This window comes from Carica papaya, chromosome 2 (assembly GCF_054855325.1).
Source record: "Carica papaya isolate Zhongbai chromosome 2, ASM5485532v1, whole genome shotgun sequence".
Classification (NCBI taxonomy): Eukaryota; Viridiplantae; Streptophyta; class Magnoliopsida; order Brassicales; family Caricaceae; genus Carica; species Carica papaya.
Window position 1 is genome coordinate 20,961,508 of NC_142310.1, and position 14,681 is coordinate 20,976,188.

The following is a 14,681-nucleotide window of genomic DNA, read 5'->3' on the forward strand; positions in this document are numbered from 1 at the left end:
TATGACCGATTGTAGAGAATCTCTTCTTTACGATTCAAAATCGAGAAAGTCACAAAAAGCTTAAGGAAATAAACCTAGCTAAAGAGAAAAATGTCTCAGTAGGACACGATTTTTGCATACAGCAGCACAACCATTGAAACCAAAGCAGAAACTAAGTAGATGGCCGAGGAACGCATCTTAAGGGAGCTGACAGTCCCGTCTACCAACCAACAGTCCTTTTACATCACTTATCCAGCCTTAGAAGTTACATTTGAGCTACAATCTAGGTTGATTCATTTGCTACCAAAGTTTCGAGGATTGGAGAATGAAGACTCGTACAAGCATCTCAAGGAATTCCATATTGTGTGCTCAAGCATGAATCTGTAAAGAGTCTCTGAAAAATAAATAAAATTGAGAGTGTTCTTATTTTCTTTGGATGACACAGTAAAAGATTGATCGTTTTATCTAATTCTTGCTTTAGTTACTATTTGGACTGATAAAAATGTTTTTGGACATATTTTTTTTTCTGCCTCCAGAATTGCTGGAATAAGGAGGAAAATGTGGGGTAAAACAAAAAGATTAAGAGAGTCTCCATGATTATTGGGAAAGGTTCAAGTGATTGTGCACAAACTGCCCATAAAATGACATATCAGAACAGTTCCTCATTCATTATTTTTATGAAAGACTACTGCTTATAGAAAGAAGAATGTTGGATGCAGCTAGTGGCGGTACCATAGTGAATAAAACACCTCCATAAGTCAAAGAACTAATAACAATCATGGCCGCCACTTTGCAATAATTCAGAGCAGCATGAGACACCCTAAGAAGGGTGAATGAGGTAAGTATTTTTTCTCTTGAATCCCAAGTTTCTAAACTAATTCATTTGGTAAAAAATATGGTTGCAGGAATAACCCTTAAGTAAGGGTTTGTGAAATTTGTGCGCATCTTAGACATCCTATAGACATGTGTTCTACACTTCAAGAAGATGACCAATAACATGTCTATGCCATAGGCGAATTTCTTGGTCAAACACAAAAGAGATATGACCAATTTTCCAACACTTATAACCCGAGATGGAGGGATTATCTTAACTTTGGCTATGGAGTAAGACAACAAAATTTCTAACAATATCAACTAAGATTGGCTTCACAACAACAACCAGTACCTTCAAAATAAGGTATGTATCTTGAAGAAATTGTTAAATCGCTTGTTACTAATGCCCAATAATTTCAATAAGAGACAAGAGTAAGCATTAAAAATTTGGCTAAGTGAGCCAATTAACAACATCTATGAGTAAGCTGGAATCCCAATACAAATTACATTTCAAACCAAGGTCAATTAAAGGCAAAATGTAAGTTTTTTCACATTGAGAAGTGGTAAGGAACTGTTAGAAAATTCTAGCTGCAGGGAAGGCTTACCAAAAGGCACAGAATTAGAAGCTGCAGCAAAACAGGTGTAATAAAGCCAAACTCTAACAAAACAACATCGTTCATAATCCCTCCACCATTTCCACAAAGATTTTCACAATTAAGGAAAGAAAGAGAAGACAAAGATATCCTAGAAACTTTTTGTAAAATCGAGGTAAATATTCTTTTACTCAATATAATTAAACAGGTACCTCGATATGCCAAGTTTTTAAAGAGTTGTACACCAAAAAGAAAAAGTTGAGCTATAATGAAAGGGTAAGTGTGGGGAAAAATATTTCAGCTATAATTCAGAGGAAACTACCCCAAAAATGTAAAGACCAAGGTATGTTTGCTATTTCTTACAAGATAGAAACTTTAAAAATAAAGAAAGTAATGTGTTATTTAGGAGCATCAATAACATACCTTTGTCCATTTATTCAATGTTAAATGTTGGTCCATTAAAAGAAACAAGTGTCGTAATTTAGCTAACTAATAGATCAGTTGTTTATCCTAAAGAAGTTTTAGTGGATGTGCTTGTCAAAGTTCATAATCTCATTTTCTTTCTTATTTTTATGTGTTAGTTATGGAAGATGATAACTCATCTAATCCCTTTGATATTATGCTAGGAAGACCTTTCCTTAGTACAACCAAGACATAGATGTGTGGGATGGTACACTCACTATGGAATTTGATAGAGAAATGGCAAAATTTAATGTTTATGATGATATAAAGTATCTAAGTGATGTGTCTTGTGTGTATGGAGTGGATATTGTAGGTCCTCTAAGTCAAAAGTATTTTAATTTAAGCCACGATGATAAACTGAACATTGTGCTTTCTAATGATTTTGATGTGGGTAGCTTAAAAATTTTAGAAGAGGATCTTATTGCTGAGAAGAACCCATAAGATAAGGTGTTCGAATTGGAGGCACTTAAATCTCAAAGGAGCAATGCATCGTGTGTTGATCTTCCTATTTCTGACATAAAACGTCTACCTTCTATTTTTTAGTCACCAAAGACAAACTAATTTAAGTGCTTAAAAATTCACAATGTCTAGCCTAGGATAGTAAACAAGGGTGCTTGATGGGAGGTAACCCATCCATTTTTCTTCGTTTTTTTCTAATTTTCATTATTTGCATTAGCAATTTCAATTTATTTAGAATATTTTTCTCTGAGTTAGCATGAGTTCTATGGTGATTAGAGTGCACAGCAAAAGTGGCATCCATCTTTTCTTGACGCCGCTCATAACATTGGCTGAAGATTTTGCACCCTCTTTTCATCTCCTTTTGTGTCTTTTCTTCTCTTTAATCTTTAAGAACTCATCTTGTATTAAAGACTACCATTAATGGCTAACTTGATTCATTTTCCTAGTTTAGATTTGGTGAACTCCAGTGATATATTTGTGAGATCAAATTGAGTTAATTTATGTTTTATTTAAATCTTGGTATTTATTTACTCCCTGCACCTACATATATTTGTTGTTTTGAATCCATTTGAACATGGCTTGTCAAACGCGTGTAAAAGCTACAAGTAGTTGGCTGAACCACTTAAATCAATAATTATTTGAGCGGTTCCTGCACCTAGCAGCGATCAGTGTCGCACTAAGAAGGTAAGTAATCTGGTTGACCGGTTCACACGAATGAATCTGGCAACTTGAATCAAGTTCTTCTAGTTCTCAAGGCCATTGGTAAGTTAAATCCTGTGGACGTTTTTAGGACTATTTGGCAATGAAGAACCAACTAACGAATACTTCTTGGTTAGTTTAGAAATAAGGAATGATTGGTTATCAGAACGTTTTCAACAACTATAATTGGTTTGCTATAGTTCAAATAAAATAAACTAGTTATTTTGTCAACTTGGAATCCTTCTTATAATTGATTTAATTTCTAACTTGCAACCAAGAGTTTAGTTTATATTACTTTTCTTATTTTCGATTTCATATTTTGCATTGATGTTGAATTTATAAAAATCCTTTTTTGTTTGTTTTTTATTCATTGGTTAAAGAAAAAAATTGGTTTCTAATTCCCTGTGGATTCGACATTTCTTACCACTACTAAAATTTAGTTTTATTTGTTAATTAGGATTTTATTTTTCGTAGATTCGACACTCATCAATGCCCTTAATTTAATTTATTCTTAAAAAACTCCTTGTGGTTTCATGCTTGAACACACGATATAAAATTTCTTGAGATGTTTGTGTGGTTCTTCATTCTCCAATCCTCGAAATTTAATCACCAAATGAATCATACCATATTTTAGTTTAAGTGCCGCTTCCAAGGCTAGATAAGTGACATAAAGGGGCTGATGGTTAGTAGGCGGGGCTGTCAATTCTCTTAGTATACATTTTCTAGCCATTTGTTCTTCTTTTGCTTCAGATTCGGTGACTGAATTGTTGACGTCAAGGATTGTGTCTTGGTTACACAGTTTTTTCCTTAGTTTGTTTTCTCAAACTTTTAGCAGCCTTTTCGATTTCAGATCATAAAGAAGTAGTTCATCACGATTAAACCTAATCATTAAAAACTTAAATTAGTTTTAACTTCAATTCCTCGGCAAAGGTGTTAAAATTTGATGGCTATCCAATCCACCAAAAATAAATTCATATTCTAACAATAAATTAAATTATAGTACAGTGAATAAGGTTGAATCTGCAGAGAATTGAGATCTAATTCTTCTTATGCCTAACAATTAAAATAAAATTAAAAAAAAGGGGTTCTATTTTGAATTTAAATTACATAATTAATTAATTAAAATAAATCGACAAAATTTAAGTCAACAAATCGAATAAAAATCAATTAAATTGAATTTAATAGAAAATAATTCAGCATACTAAATGGAGTAAAAATCAATTATGAATAAATTCCAATCAAAGAAATAATATTAGTTTCAATTTGTAGGATCAATTATTGATGCAAAGATAACTCTTACCAATTTTTAATAAATCGGTTCTATTTATTGGAGACGGTCCTAATAACTGATTTTTTCTTAATTTTAAATTAAGTAAGAGACGCTTGTTAATTAATACTTGGTAATGAATAGCCCTGGAGATGCTTATAGAGTTTAATTCACTAACAACATTATGAACTAGAAAGACTCGATTCTAACTAACAAACTCAATCGCGCAGTTCATTCCTATTAGATTATATATTTTTTTAGCATGAATACTAATTTACTACTAGTTATCAAAATAATCTAAATAATTACATATTCAAGAATCCTTACTAGCGATATACTGTTATGGTAGATGCACAATGGGCGCTGTTGCAATAGATAACAAATAGTAATTTTTGTATTCACAGAAAAATATATAAATATCAAAGACAAGAAAGAACAAAGATAAAACATTTCGATCTCACAGTCCTGAAATTTAAACTTCAATTAAATCTTTGACAAAAAATTAGAGTATCGAGCCGCTTATATTGATTTTAGAACATTAATAATTTTTTAAAGCCAATAGAAGAAAATTACAAAGAAAACTAAGAAAATAAAAATCTACCTCCTCTTTTCTTCTATCTAATCCACTCTTATTTAAAGAACAAAAAAAAAGATGAGGATTGACTCTTGTGAAGATAAGGTTTTCTCCTCGATTTTGTCATTTCTTTCTGCTTTTAAAAATGTCTCTTTTGACTAACTCATATATTTATACCTATATTAGAAAACAATAAAATTCATTTTGTTAGGCTGTAATTGATCTAATTATTCCCTCAAACTAAGGAACGAAATTGACATTTATGCACACTATCAGGTAACTCGTGGTGTTTTCCATCTTTATCTTTTCTTTGAAATTGATTTTAACTTATCAAGATATCTCTGTAGCATTTTAATTAATTCATTTATCCCTGTTATCTTAGAACCAATCACATGTTGATTGCGAGTTAAATGGGAATAAATTTTGATGCTAATTGTGTATTTATGAGTTTTGAATTGCATTATGATCCTGAGTTCCGCATCAAAAGGCTTTAAGGTTGGACTTAGATATAGATTCAAGGACTAGAAGAAATGATGAAGTCTAAAATTCAAGATTGTCAAAAGACATTTGGTAGAGAAATTCACATGAGCTTAACGATTTTCTCTCAAGACCCTTATCAAAATTGTAGTGACTATCAATTTTGTAACATGGGAGGAGACATGTATAATTATTTGTTTCTTAAATGTCAAAAAGACTCCATAGAGGAACAAGGAAGACAATCATGTTTTACTTTTTAATAACCCTTATAATAACAAATTATTATCTACTTATAGTAAGGGATAAAGATTATCAATGAAGTTATTGTCAAAGCTATAATGCTTTCATTATGGTAGCTTTTTAAACTTAAACAACATACTTAAGCATCCATGAATCAGATTCACGAAAGCTCTATGTCTAAACAGATTTGGTAGTTATTCTACTACGGATTGGTTATTTTTCTCAATGGAAATTCTTTGTGCTAAAATTTGCAATACTCTCTCATGTCGTGTTTAGATATTAGTCAAAACGATTATTCGTTTATGTAGTTACATGAAATTCTATTCTACCAACTACTGGTTGATGATTGTCTTTTTAATTTGAAAATCGAGATGTGACAAATCAAGTTATAATGGAATGATTAGGAATAAATGGGTTGAGGTGAAGAGTTGAGAGTTAGAGATTTGTATTGTGTGGTACTTGAGGGCAAGCACAAGATAATTGTGGAAGAATTTGATAGTGTGCATAAACGTCACTTTTATTACTTATTTGAGTCACTTACTGGCTAACTTAAGGGATTTTGCTAAATTTTAATACAGGTGAGAAGATAAGACTGAATATCCGAAAAACAGTGCAACATAATTGATTTAGCACACAAAATTGTCATATATGCTTAAGCCTTGGTCAAGACTTGCACCTGGTGGCTCTAACAACAGATATTTGTTCGTACATGGGTAAGCATTGGATAAGGCTTACACCCTAGCAGGAACAACAAATATTAATCTTTAGAATTCTTTCAAACTCAAAGAAAACGATAGAAGCAAGAAACCAAGTAAAAATAATACTTCTAAAAAATAAAAAGAGGCTAAGATCAAAGAAAAAAAAATCCTAACTGCACACAACCTCACTCTTTAAATAGAAGAAGAAAAGGAGAGTCACGAGGGAGCCGAAAAACGGGAGAAGAAGTTAACGAGCAGATTTCCCTTTTATTTTTCTACAATTTCTCTCTATTTACTTTAAAAGTATTAATCTCACTATGAGTGTTAGATACTTCTATCTTTCAGTAAAGGATTTAATAAAAGTTTCAATATAAAGGTAATGAGATCTAATTGCTTTACTTTTAATCTTCTTTATTTTTAATATTTATATATTCTTTTGTGCATAAGAATATTGATGTTTATTATTTGTTATAATAGGGCCCATTGTGTGTCAGCGCAATAGCATATCACCATTCGAAATTTCTGAATCCCTAATTATTCAGGATATCCTGATAACTAATGGTAAATTAGTGTTCATATTAAAAAAATATTTAATCTAATCTAAATGAATCATGCGGTTAAATTTGTTGGTTATAATCGGATCTTTCTAGTTTTTAATGCTATTGGTGAATTAAACTCTAAGAGCGTCTCCAGGGTTGTTCATTAGTAAGAACTAATCAATGAGTGTCTCTTGGTTAATTTAAAATTAAGGAAAGATTAACTATTAGGAGCGTCTCCAATAGCTAGAACTTGTTTATTGAGAATTAGTAAGAATTATCTTTGCATCAATGATCAATCTTGTGTATTGAAACATATATTATTTATTTAACTGAAAACCTATTCAAAATTGATTGTTATTTTCTTATTTTGCTGAATTATTTTATGTCAATCTCATTTTATTTATTTTTTTATTTGCTGGTTTGTTTTAATCAATTGGTTATTCAATTTCAACTCAAAGCAAAAAAACCCCTCCTTTTATTTTTATTTAATTGTTGGTCGTAAAAGAACATTAGAACTCAATTACTTATGGATTCCACCATCTCCTACAATATTGTTTTCTTGTTTGAATGGAAGTTTATTCTTGGTGGATTTGACACCCATCAAAAGATACCACGACTACTCGATAAGTTAATTCTGAATTATCGACACAACAAAGCGGTCTGAAGCTCTCTACCTTGAATATACTTGAAGAACAGTTTCAAAACTAGCAAAGCTAATTTAGAAGCATAAAGCTTGAAATTTTATTAATCTAAAAGTTGTAAGTTGTGTTTACAAAACTAATGGTGGAGTCTTTATATAGGCTTTAATTTTCTAATACGATTAGAAGTAGGATTACATATTTATACTTTAATTCTTAAGCTTAATTAGACTAGGAAACAACAAAAATATTAATTAAAATAATCTATCCTAATCTAAATTCCAAAATAATAATAAAATAATCCTAAGAATAAGAATTAATAATAAAATATTAATTAAATACATCTAATAGATAATTCTCCCTCCTTTTACCATATTTTCCACGTGCGTTTAAACTCCATATAGACTTTAAATTGATGAGGAATTCTCTTTGAAAAATCTACCACAAAAATCACATGTAGAAAATTGGAAAAGGTATAATCCTTATCGAAAAAGTTTTTTGCCCACATGTTTCACCTATGTGGGTGGAAGCTTCCTCCCATACGTGCAGTTGTCCGCATGTGCAGCATGGCACTTCCGCACAAGCGCACACCTCCTTTCATGCGCTGAAGGCCCTCCTAAGCATTGTAGCTTGTCTCTCACGCAGGAAAAGATGTGTGGATGTGCTTTCATACATTTGTGGTTGCCCACACATGTGAACAAAGAGGTTCGCATGCACGACATGTGATGCCTGCAACTCCCCAAGGTCGATTGGCCTTACTCTCTTCTTGGGCTGGGCCCAAAAGTGGTCCTTCCACTTCACCTTGAGATTTTTCAAGCCGACGGGTCTATTAATAGACCTTAAATTTTCTTAGTTGAACAAACTTGGCTTATTATTTAGAATAATCTCAATTAAAAAAGTGGTTAGGGGTATAAATACTTTCCTCTTTTAGACGATTTTGTTTAGGAAACAAAAGAATCCAAAACAGTTTGCATGTTTGGGATGGGACATTGCTTAGATTTTCGGAATGTCTCTCTTGACTTGGTCGTGCTCACATCACATAGTGCATGACTAGTGTATTGAATAAGTTCTATGGAAAATTATAGAGTTCCAGTGGCATTTAATTTTTCATGAGCTTCGAATTTTAGAGGATATAATGTTTTGGTTCGTAGGCTTGCCAAATGGCTATCGACAATCATTTCAAGGGCCTACTCATAAAAATCTTACTTACTTTATTAGTGCATTTTTTATGTCAAATGTTGAAGAAAACATACATGATGCCACTTAATTGTAAAAAATGTTATATATATCTTTTAAAAACTTATTTCTTTGGTATACTCTCATAATTTTAACCTTGACAATTATAATAAATGATAATTCTGAACTCAAAATAATTTATTTATTCTTAATTTTTTTTTTTATAGTACTTCACACCAAGCTTAGCTACCTGGTGTTACCAAGTGAAAAAGTAAAAATTGGTTAATTGCTAGTGGCATCAGAAGTTGAATTTGATTATTTTATAAAGTAAGCGAATTGAATTTTACCCCGAAACACGAGTGTTCGTAATGGAGAGTTTTGTTATATTCAGTTGGCGCCAAATGGAAAGTCTATCCACGTCTTCTTTGTCGGTTCGTTTAGCTTTTCCCCTTTTAATTCCCCTTTCACCTTTCACTTATTTTCCATGCAAATTCTCCTTTGTCGTCTCCTTCTTCTTTTTACCTGAATTTTTCTGCCTAGTCAGGATTTTGCTGCTTCCCCTCTGCATCTTTCCCCGGTTTGAAGGTGGGTTTTCTTAATTTCTACTTTTCTTGGTGCGTAAGTTGTTTTTACTGCTCTTCTTATTTGGGTCATCTGGGTTTTACTCATATCGTCTGCTTCTGTTGGTGAATTTGGGCCCGGTTTTTTCAATAGAGAAATAAAGAAAACACTGTAAATCATTATTTCTTTTACTTGTTTTTGGAATTCACCATTTAAAGCTGGTTTTCCACTCTTATGAATTATTCAGTTTACTAGTTTGCTTTGAATTTGGCCATTTTTACTCATGTTTTGGATCAAAGGGTTTTTAAGTGGTCATACGAGAATTTTTTATAAATTTTTTTTATCCAACTTGCATATAATTGTCTGCCATTTACCCGAAAACTTGTCTTCTTTCCTAAATTTCAGTGTACTGCTGTACTTCCATGTCTTTTCTGTGGATGACACATACAACCTATCTTCCAGCTAACTTAAATTGTTGGTTGTTGCCTTTGATGGAAATCTGTTGGATTGGGCGTAAGTTATAGCTTTTTCTTTCTACATAACACATAAGTACTGACTTCTTCAAAGCTTATATGAGGTCCATGGAAGTTGAAGAAACCAGATATTCATCAGGCTATGGCAAACCTCCATGGTTATTTAGCGGAAGGTAAGCTTTTTGTGTTCTGCCATTTCCTTTGTTGAATTATCAGTCTTTCTTCAGTGTATATCAAGGCCATTATTGTTAACAGCCATGGTTCTTCATTTCAGTGCTTTGTACCAACTCCATCTTGTGAAGGCAGAAACTGCTCGAGCATTCATCCCAAAGGACTTCAGATTAGTTGAAGCTTTTGGGTAAAATCATATTTACGTCAACTGGGCATATTTTGTTGATGTATTCTTCCTTTTTTGTCATAGTAATAACCCGGGATTTCATGCTGCAGATACACTCTTGGTGGATTTTTCCTTGCTAGCTATGATGACAGTCCAGTTGGGGTTTTCGATGAGGTTGTGCTAGTCTTCTTTTTTACTTCTGTTTCAAAGTGTTTATGGATTAATTTATGGTTGTTCAGCATTAGAGCACGTGTGAAATGATCTGTGTTGTTTGAATCAATTCAGCTCTTTTCTCTGGTGGTGTTTTGGTTTCAGCTGGTGGTGATTGCAGGGATTGTTTGGAACCCCCCTACATCATGCGCGTATGTTGCTTCTTCCCCTATGTTATTTTCGTACTGGTATATAAAGTAAATTTCCCATATGCAAGAAATTGATCGTCTTCCTAGTCGGAATTTCTAGCAGAAAATATCCCAGAGTATTCCTTGCCCAGTAGGAATTTGGTTGAGGTAGCAAAGCCGAGTGTGAGTTGCTCCAGTTATGGTGGATGTCATCCTTAACTCATGCTTATTCAACTTATATGCTTATATGTTATTGGTCAGTCCACTTGAAACTTGAAAATCTCAAAAGTGTTTATCAAATCATACCATGAAAAGAGTAAATTTTTTAAAGAATAGAGTCACATTTTCTAGTGTCTTGAGTTTTTCCCAAAGTGACTTCAGCAACTGGCAAGTTGTTTTTGTCTGACTGGATGAGCCAGATTCATGTATCCAATAAATCACTATGTTTTTTTAAGCCCACATGAAGCACATGGTTTTCTATTCAGTGGGCCTTATGTGCTCTAAGATAGCTGGTTTTTCCCTTTCCTGATTTAAAATATAATCATGATGGAAACCACAAAAAGTTAGATATATATATGCAATTAGACGTTCAAAAGCATCTATTATTTTTCTTTCATTTTTAAATGAGTACCACTTCATCTCTATTATCAACAGATGGGCTGCTAAGGTCCTTGTGAACAGTGCTGAGGCTTGTGACCATGGACGGAAGGTGAGAAATCTTGGAAACTTAATTGCCAAAAACTTGTAAAATTTCAAGCCTTTTTATTCAAAGGTCTCTTTAGCTATAATGTCTTAGATTTATATATCTTAAAGAGATGTTGACTAATTATCTAGATAAAATTCGATAAATATCTAGGAAAGAGAATGCAGGAAAATCTGGACAAGCAAGATAGAAAGGTTGCTGTATTATTTCTGTATCTCCTTGTGACTTGTACGCTAGCATTCTCCCGAAATACATTCTATGACAGTTGGGATATGATTTGATACCATTGAATGTTAGGGGCACAGTTTACATGTCTTTCTCTTTGATTACTGAAGCTTTTGCTGGCTTCTGTTTTACAGGATGTTGGGCTTCCAAGTCAGGTTGCCAAGTTTTCGAAGGTAATCATTTTTCATGCAAATAATAATTTATTATTGCTGTCATGACACTTATCCAAGTTAATGGAAAGAGCTCATATCATGATATCTTGAAGTCTGAACTATTATTTGCAGCAACCATCCTACTATTTTCTGTTTCAATCTCGAATTATAAATGATTAATTAATTATTATATAAGGTCTTGGGTCAAATCTCCGAACCAATCTCCTCATGGATTAGGAAGTTTGCTATCGTATGAGGGTGGGAGTGGAGAAGAGGTGTTGCTCAAGGTCATTGTTAACATTCCCCTTAACAAATTGGACAATTAATCTTCCCTTAAATGGAAAAGAATACTTCCTGTAAGTGGAAAAGAATACTTATGTGTTCATTCCATCATTCAGAGAAACCATATTTATAGATGCATATTCATATTATAGAATTATGAAAAAATAATAATAAGTTACATAGATCATAAAGAAGCATAAGCTGTACGGGGAGTAATCCATAAAGGAAAATAACTTGTACAAGAAAAAATTATAAATGAAGATACACTATACATTCCCCTCAAACTTAGGTTAGCAACCAATTAGCTACTTTGTTACTTACGATTCCAGACAAGATCTTGAAGCCGTATCAGTAGATCAGTGATGACAAATATTTCATAGGTTAGATCTCGAGAACTGTCAGCAACCAGACAAACTTCACAGTTCAGGCAGCAATATATTGTCATAAATGGCGATAATCCATGAGATATATTATCAGCAAACTAAGTAACATTACATTGTTATTTTAGTGAGTATAACATCAGTGAGTTAAAAGAATTGGAATTATTGGAAATTCAGGGAGTGGGGTTCTGAGAGGCTTTGGAGTTTGCCCTGTAAGCTATGTGCTGCCGGTTGAGGATAGAGCCCTGACACGAGGAAGATTCCTGTTTGAGAATGTTTTCTCAAAACCCTTGAATGTTAAAAACTCGTACAGGGTAGGATTAGTACTAAACCAGATATATTTTTTTGGGAAGAGGTAAACTTGATTTTAGATCAAGTGTTATCTCCAATTGGTACACTACAGACACTTGAAACCTCCAAAGAGCAAGGTATGAATCTTACATGCCAGAAGAATTAGTGTTGCAACTGGATTTTACTCTTCATGATACACAAATTGCAAAATCAAATTAATGGACAGTTTAAATCTTGAAACAATATTGAAGTCCTTTATCTAATTTGCACTTTCTGTACAAAACAGAGAATGACAGCAGTGCCAAGTACATCAGAGGGTAAATTCAATGGCTTTCTAAACATGATTGGTTTGGGTAGGAAACTATCTCATGAGAAGAATCTCATGGATATTGATGTGACTGAAATTGATGGTCCTGCTGCAACAGATATCTGCATTATCAAACTCTCTACTGATGGTGGGTTTAATATACCAATCTTGCTAATAATTGATACTCTCAATAATCCGGTTCCTACGGAGTTTATGTTTTTTGAGATGTAGAATCATCTTAGGGAAATTGATATTTTCAATTAGCTACTTCTTTTGGGTTTTACTCCATGCCTTGTAAATTTAGTTGATCAATGCGGATTGTTGAAGTCAGTGAGGACTTGTTATTATTTTTGCTTCTGGTAATGAGTTTGGTGATAACAGTTCCTCAACCGAAGTTCAGTGAGTGGATGGGACCACCAATAAAAATGTCACTCCCAAGTTTTAGGTAAACTTGAACTTGGATTATTCATTAGAGAATTGGGCTTCTGAGAGGTGCTTACAGGTTAGCTTTTGTTGTGAAATTGCAGCGGAAATACCGAGTATAATCCGAAGCTCTTGAAGTATTGTTGCAATCTTGAGTGCAGGTATTTTTGTTTTGAATCTTCCCTGTGCTAAGTTAGAAAGAACTTTTCTAGAGGAAGATTTGATTTGTGAAATATGGTTTGTCGAAACGAATAATGCATAGAGTACGAGCAGTGAAGCCGGCAAAAGTATCGAAAGGGTCAGAGGAGGAAGGAGAAGAGAATGATAATGTAAGCTTATCAGTTTCAGTGATGTTATCAAAGCCTATATTGGCTCTGGAATTCAATTGTTTAAAAATGCGAGTTGAACCTCCAACTGTAATTTCCACATCTTAAACTGCCTTCGTTTCTTCATTCTATTTGCTTTTAAGGTGTATGATGAAACCATCATCATCTGTATATTCATATTTAATCAATCATAAAATTACCTCTTACCATAATCTACTGCTCTTGTAATTTTTTATTAGCCATACTCAAATGCCTCATTTTCTTCAATTTTTGTTTGACCTTATTGCTTGGCTCATTTAGTTACTTTTCCAAAGTTAAATTCAATGAGATGATGATGGAATTTTGATCATCTTCGTTCTCTCTCTCTCTCTCTCTCTCTCTCTCTATATATATATATATATATATATATATATATATATTAATTGAAATAACTTGAATAAAATTCAGCAAATGGAAGAAAATGGATTGTTACTAGGAGAAGTGGTAAAGTATTTAATTCTCTTTTTTAATATTTTTCCATTATGTCCATCCTTATTAGGAACATACCCATCAACATACTTATTTAAAATATATTATGGTTTGACTAACAGTAAGTAAAATTTTAAATTTAGTGTATTAAATTATAGAATGTAATGTATAATAATTATTAACATTGACATATATAATGAATAAAAACTACATAGTATTAAATTAATTTATATCAGTGATTAAATTTGAATACAAATATGTATCAAAATAAATATTAATTTAATTATAAATTATCTAAACATTGTAACTATATTAGGGATATTCACTAACATTTGATAGTTACAACATAAATGTTCATAATTTGTTCTTAAAGGATTTACACATACACATAATACTAAATAATTTTTTCAAGATAATATAAAAGGTTATGTGTTGTCAAAAGTATTTAATGGTATATGATGTATAATTACTATAATATAAATAAAATCTTAATATGTTTCTAATTCTCAAAAAAAAAATTAATTTAGTATCAAGAAGTAGGTCGACTATAATATAAAAATTATTATTTTTATGTAAAAATTCATATATAACTTATATATTTTATTAATTATGTGATATTTGTATATACCAATAAATTTTCACTAATAATGACGCCATTATGTAATAAAAACACATAGAACACTATAAATTTGTAAATTAATTCAATGAATTATAAAACAAATATTAAATTTTTAACAAATTTTCATATTGTTTTTCACTGAATAATTTTCAATTACAACAACTTCTTTTTAATCTTCTTAC

General features: G+C 32.1%; 1 protein-coding gene across 2 annotated transcripts; it reads left to right on the top strand.

Annotated features, from left to right (window-relative positions):
* Positions 1–9,051: 9,051 nt before the first annotated feature.
* On the top strand, positions 9,052–13,624 carry LOC110821741 (protein NEOXANTHIN-DEFICIENT 1). 2 transcript variants are annotated; one of them, XM_022051681.2, is made up of 11 exons: positions 9,052–9,199; positions 9,581–9,821; positions 9,923–10,006; positions 10,096–10,159; positions 10,271–10,347; positions 10,978–11,032; positions 11,386–11,424; positions 12,643–12,811; positions 13,045–13,108; positions 13,191–13,247; positions 13,349–13,624. In XM_022051681.2, the coding sequence occupies exons 2-11, from the start codon at positions 9,748–9,750 to the stop codon at positions 13,518–13,520; spliced, it is 855 nt and encodes a 284-aa protein (XP_021907373.1). In that variant the 5' UTR covers positions 9,052–9,199; positions 9,581–9,747; the 3' UTR covers positions 13,521–13,624. The 2 variants fall into 2 exon arrangements, with proteins under 2 accessions (XP_021907373.1, XP_021907390.1); XM_022051698.2 differs by having other exon boundaries at positions 10,301–10,347.
* Positions 13,625–14,681: the final 1,057 nt, after the last annotated feature.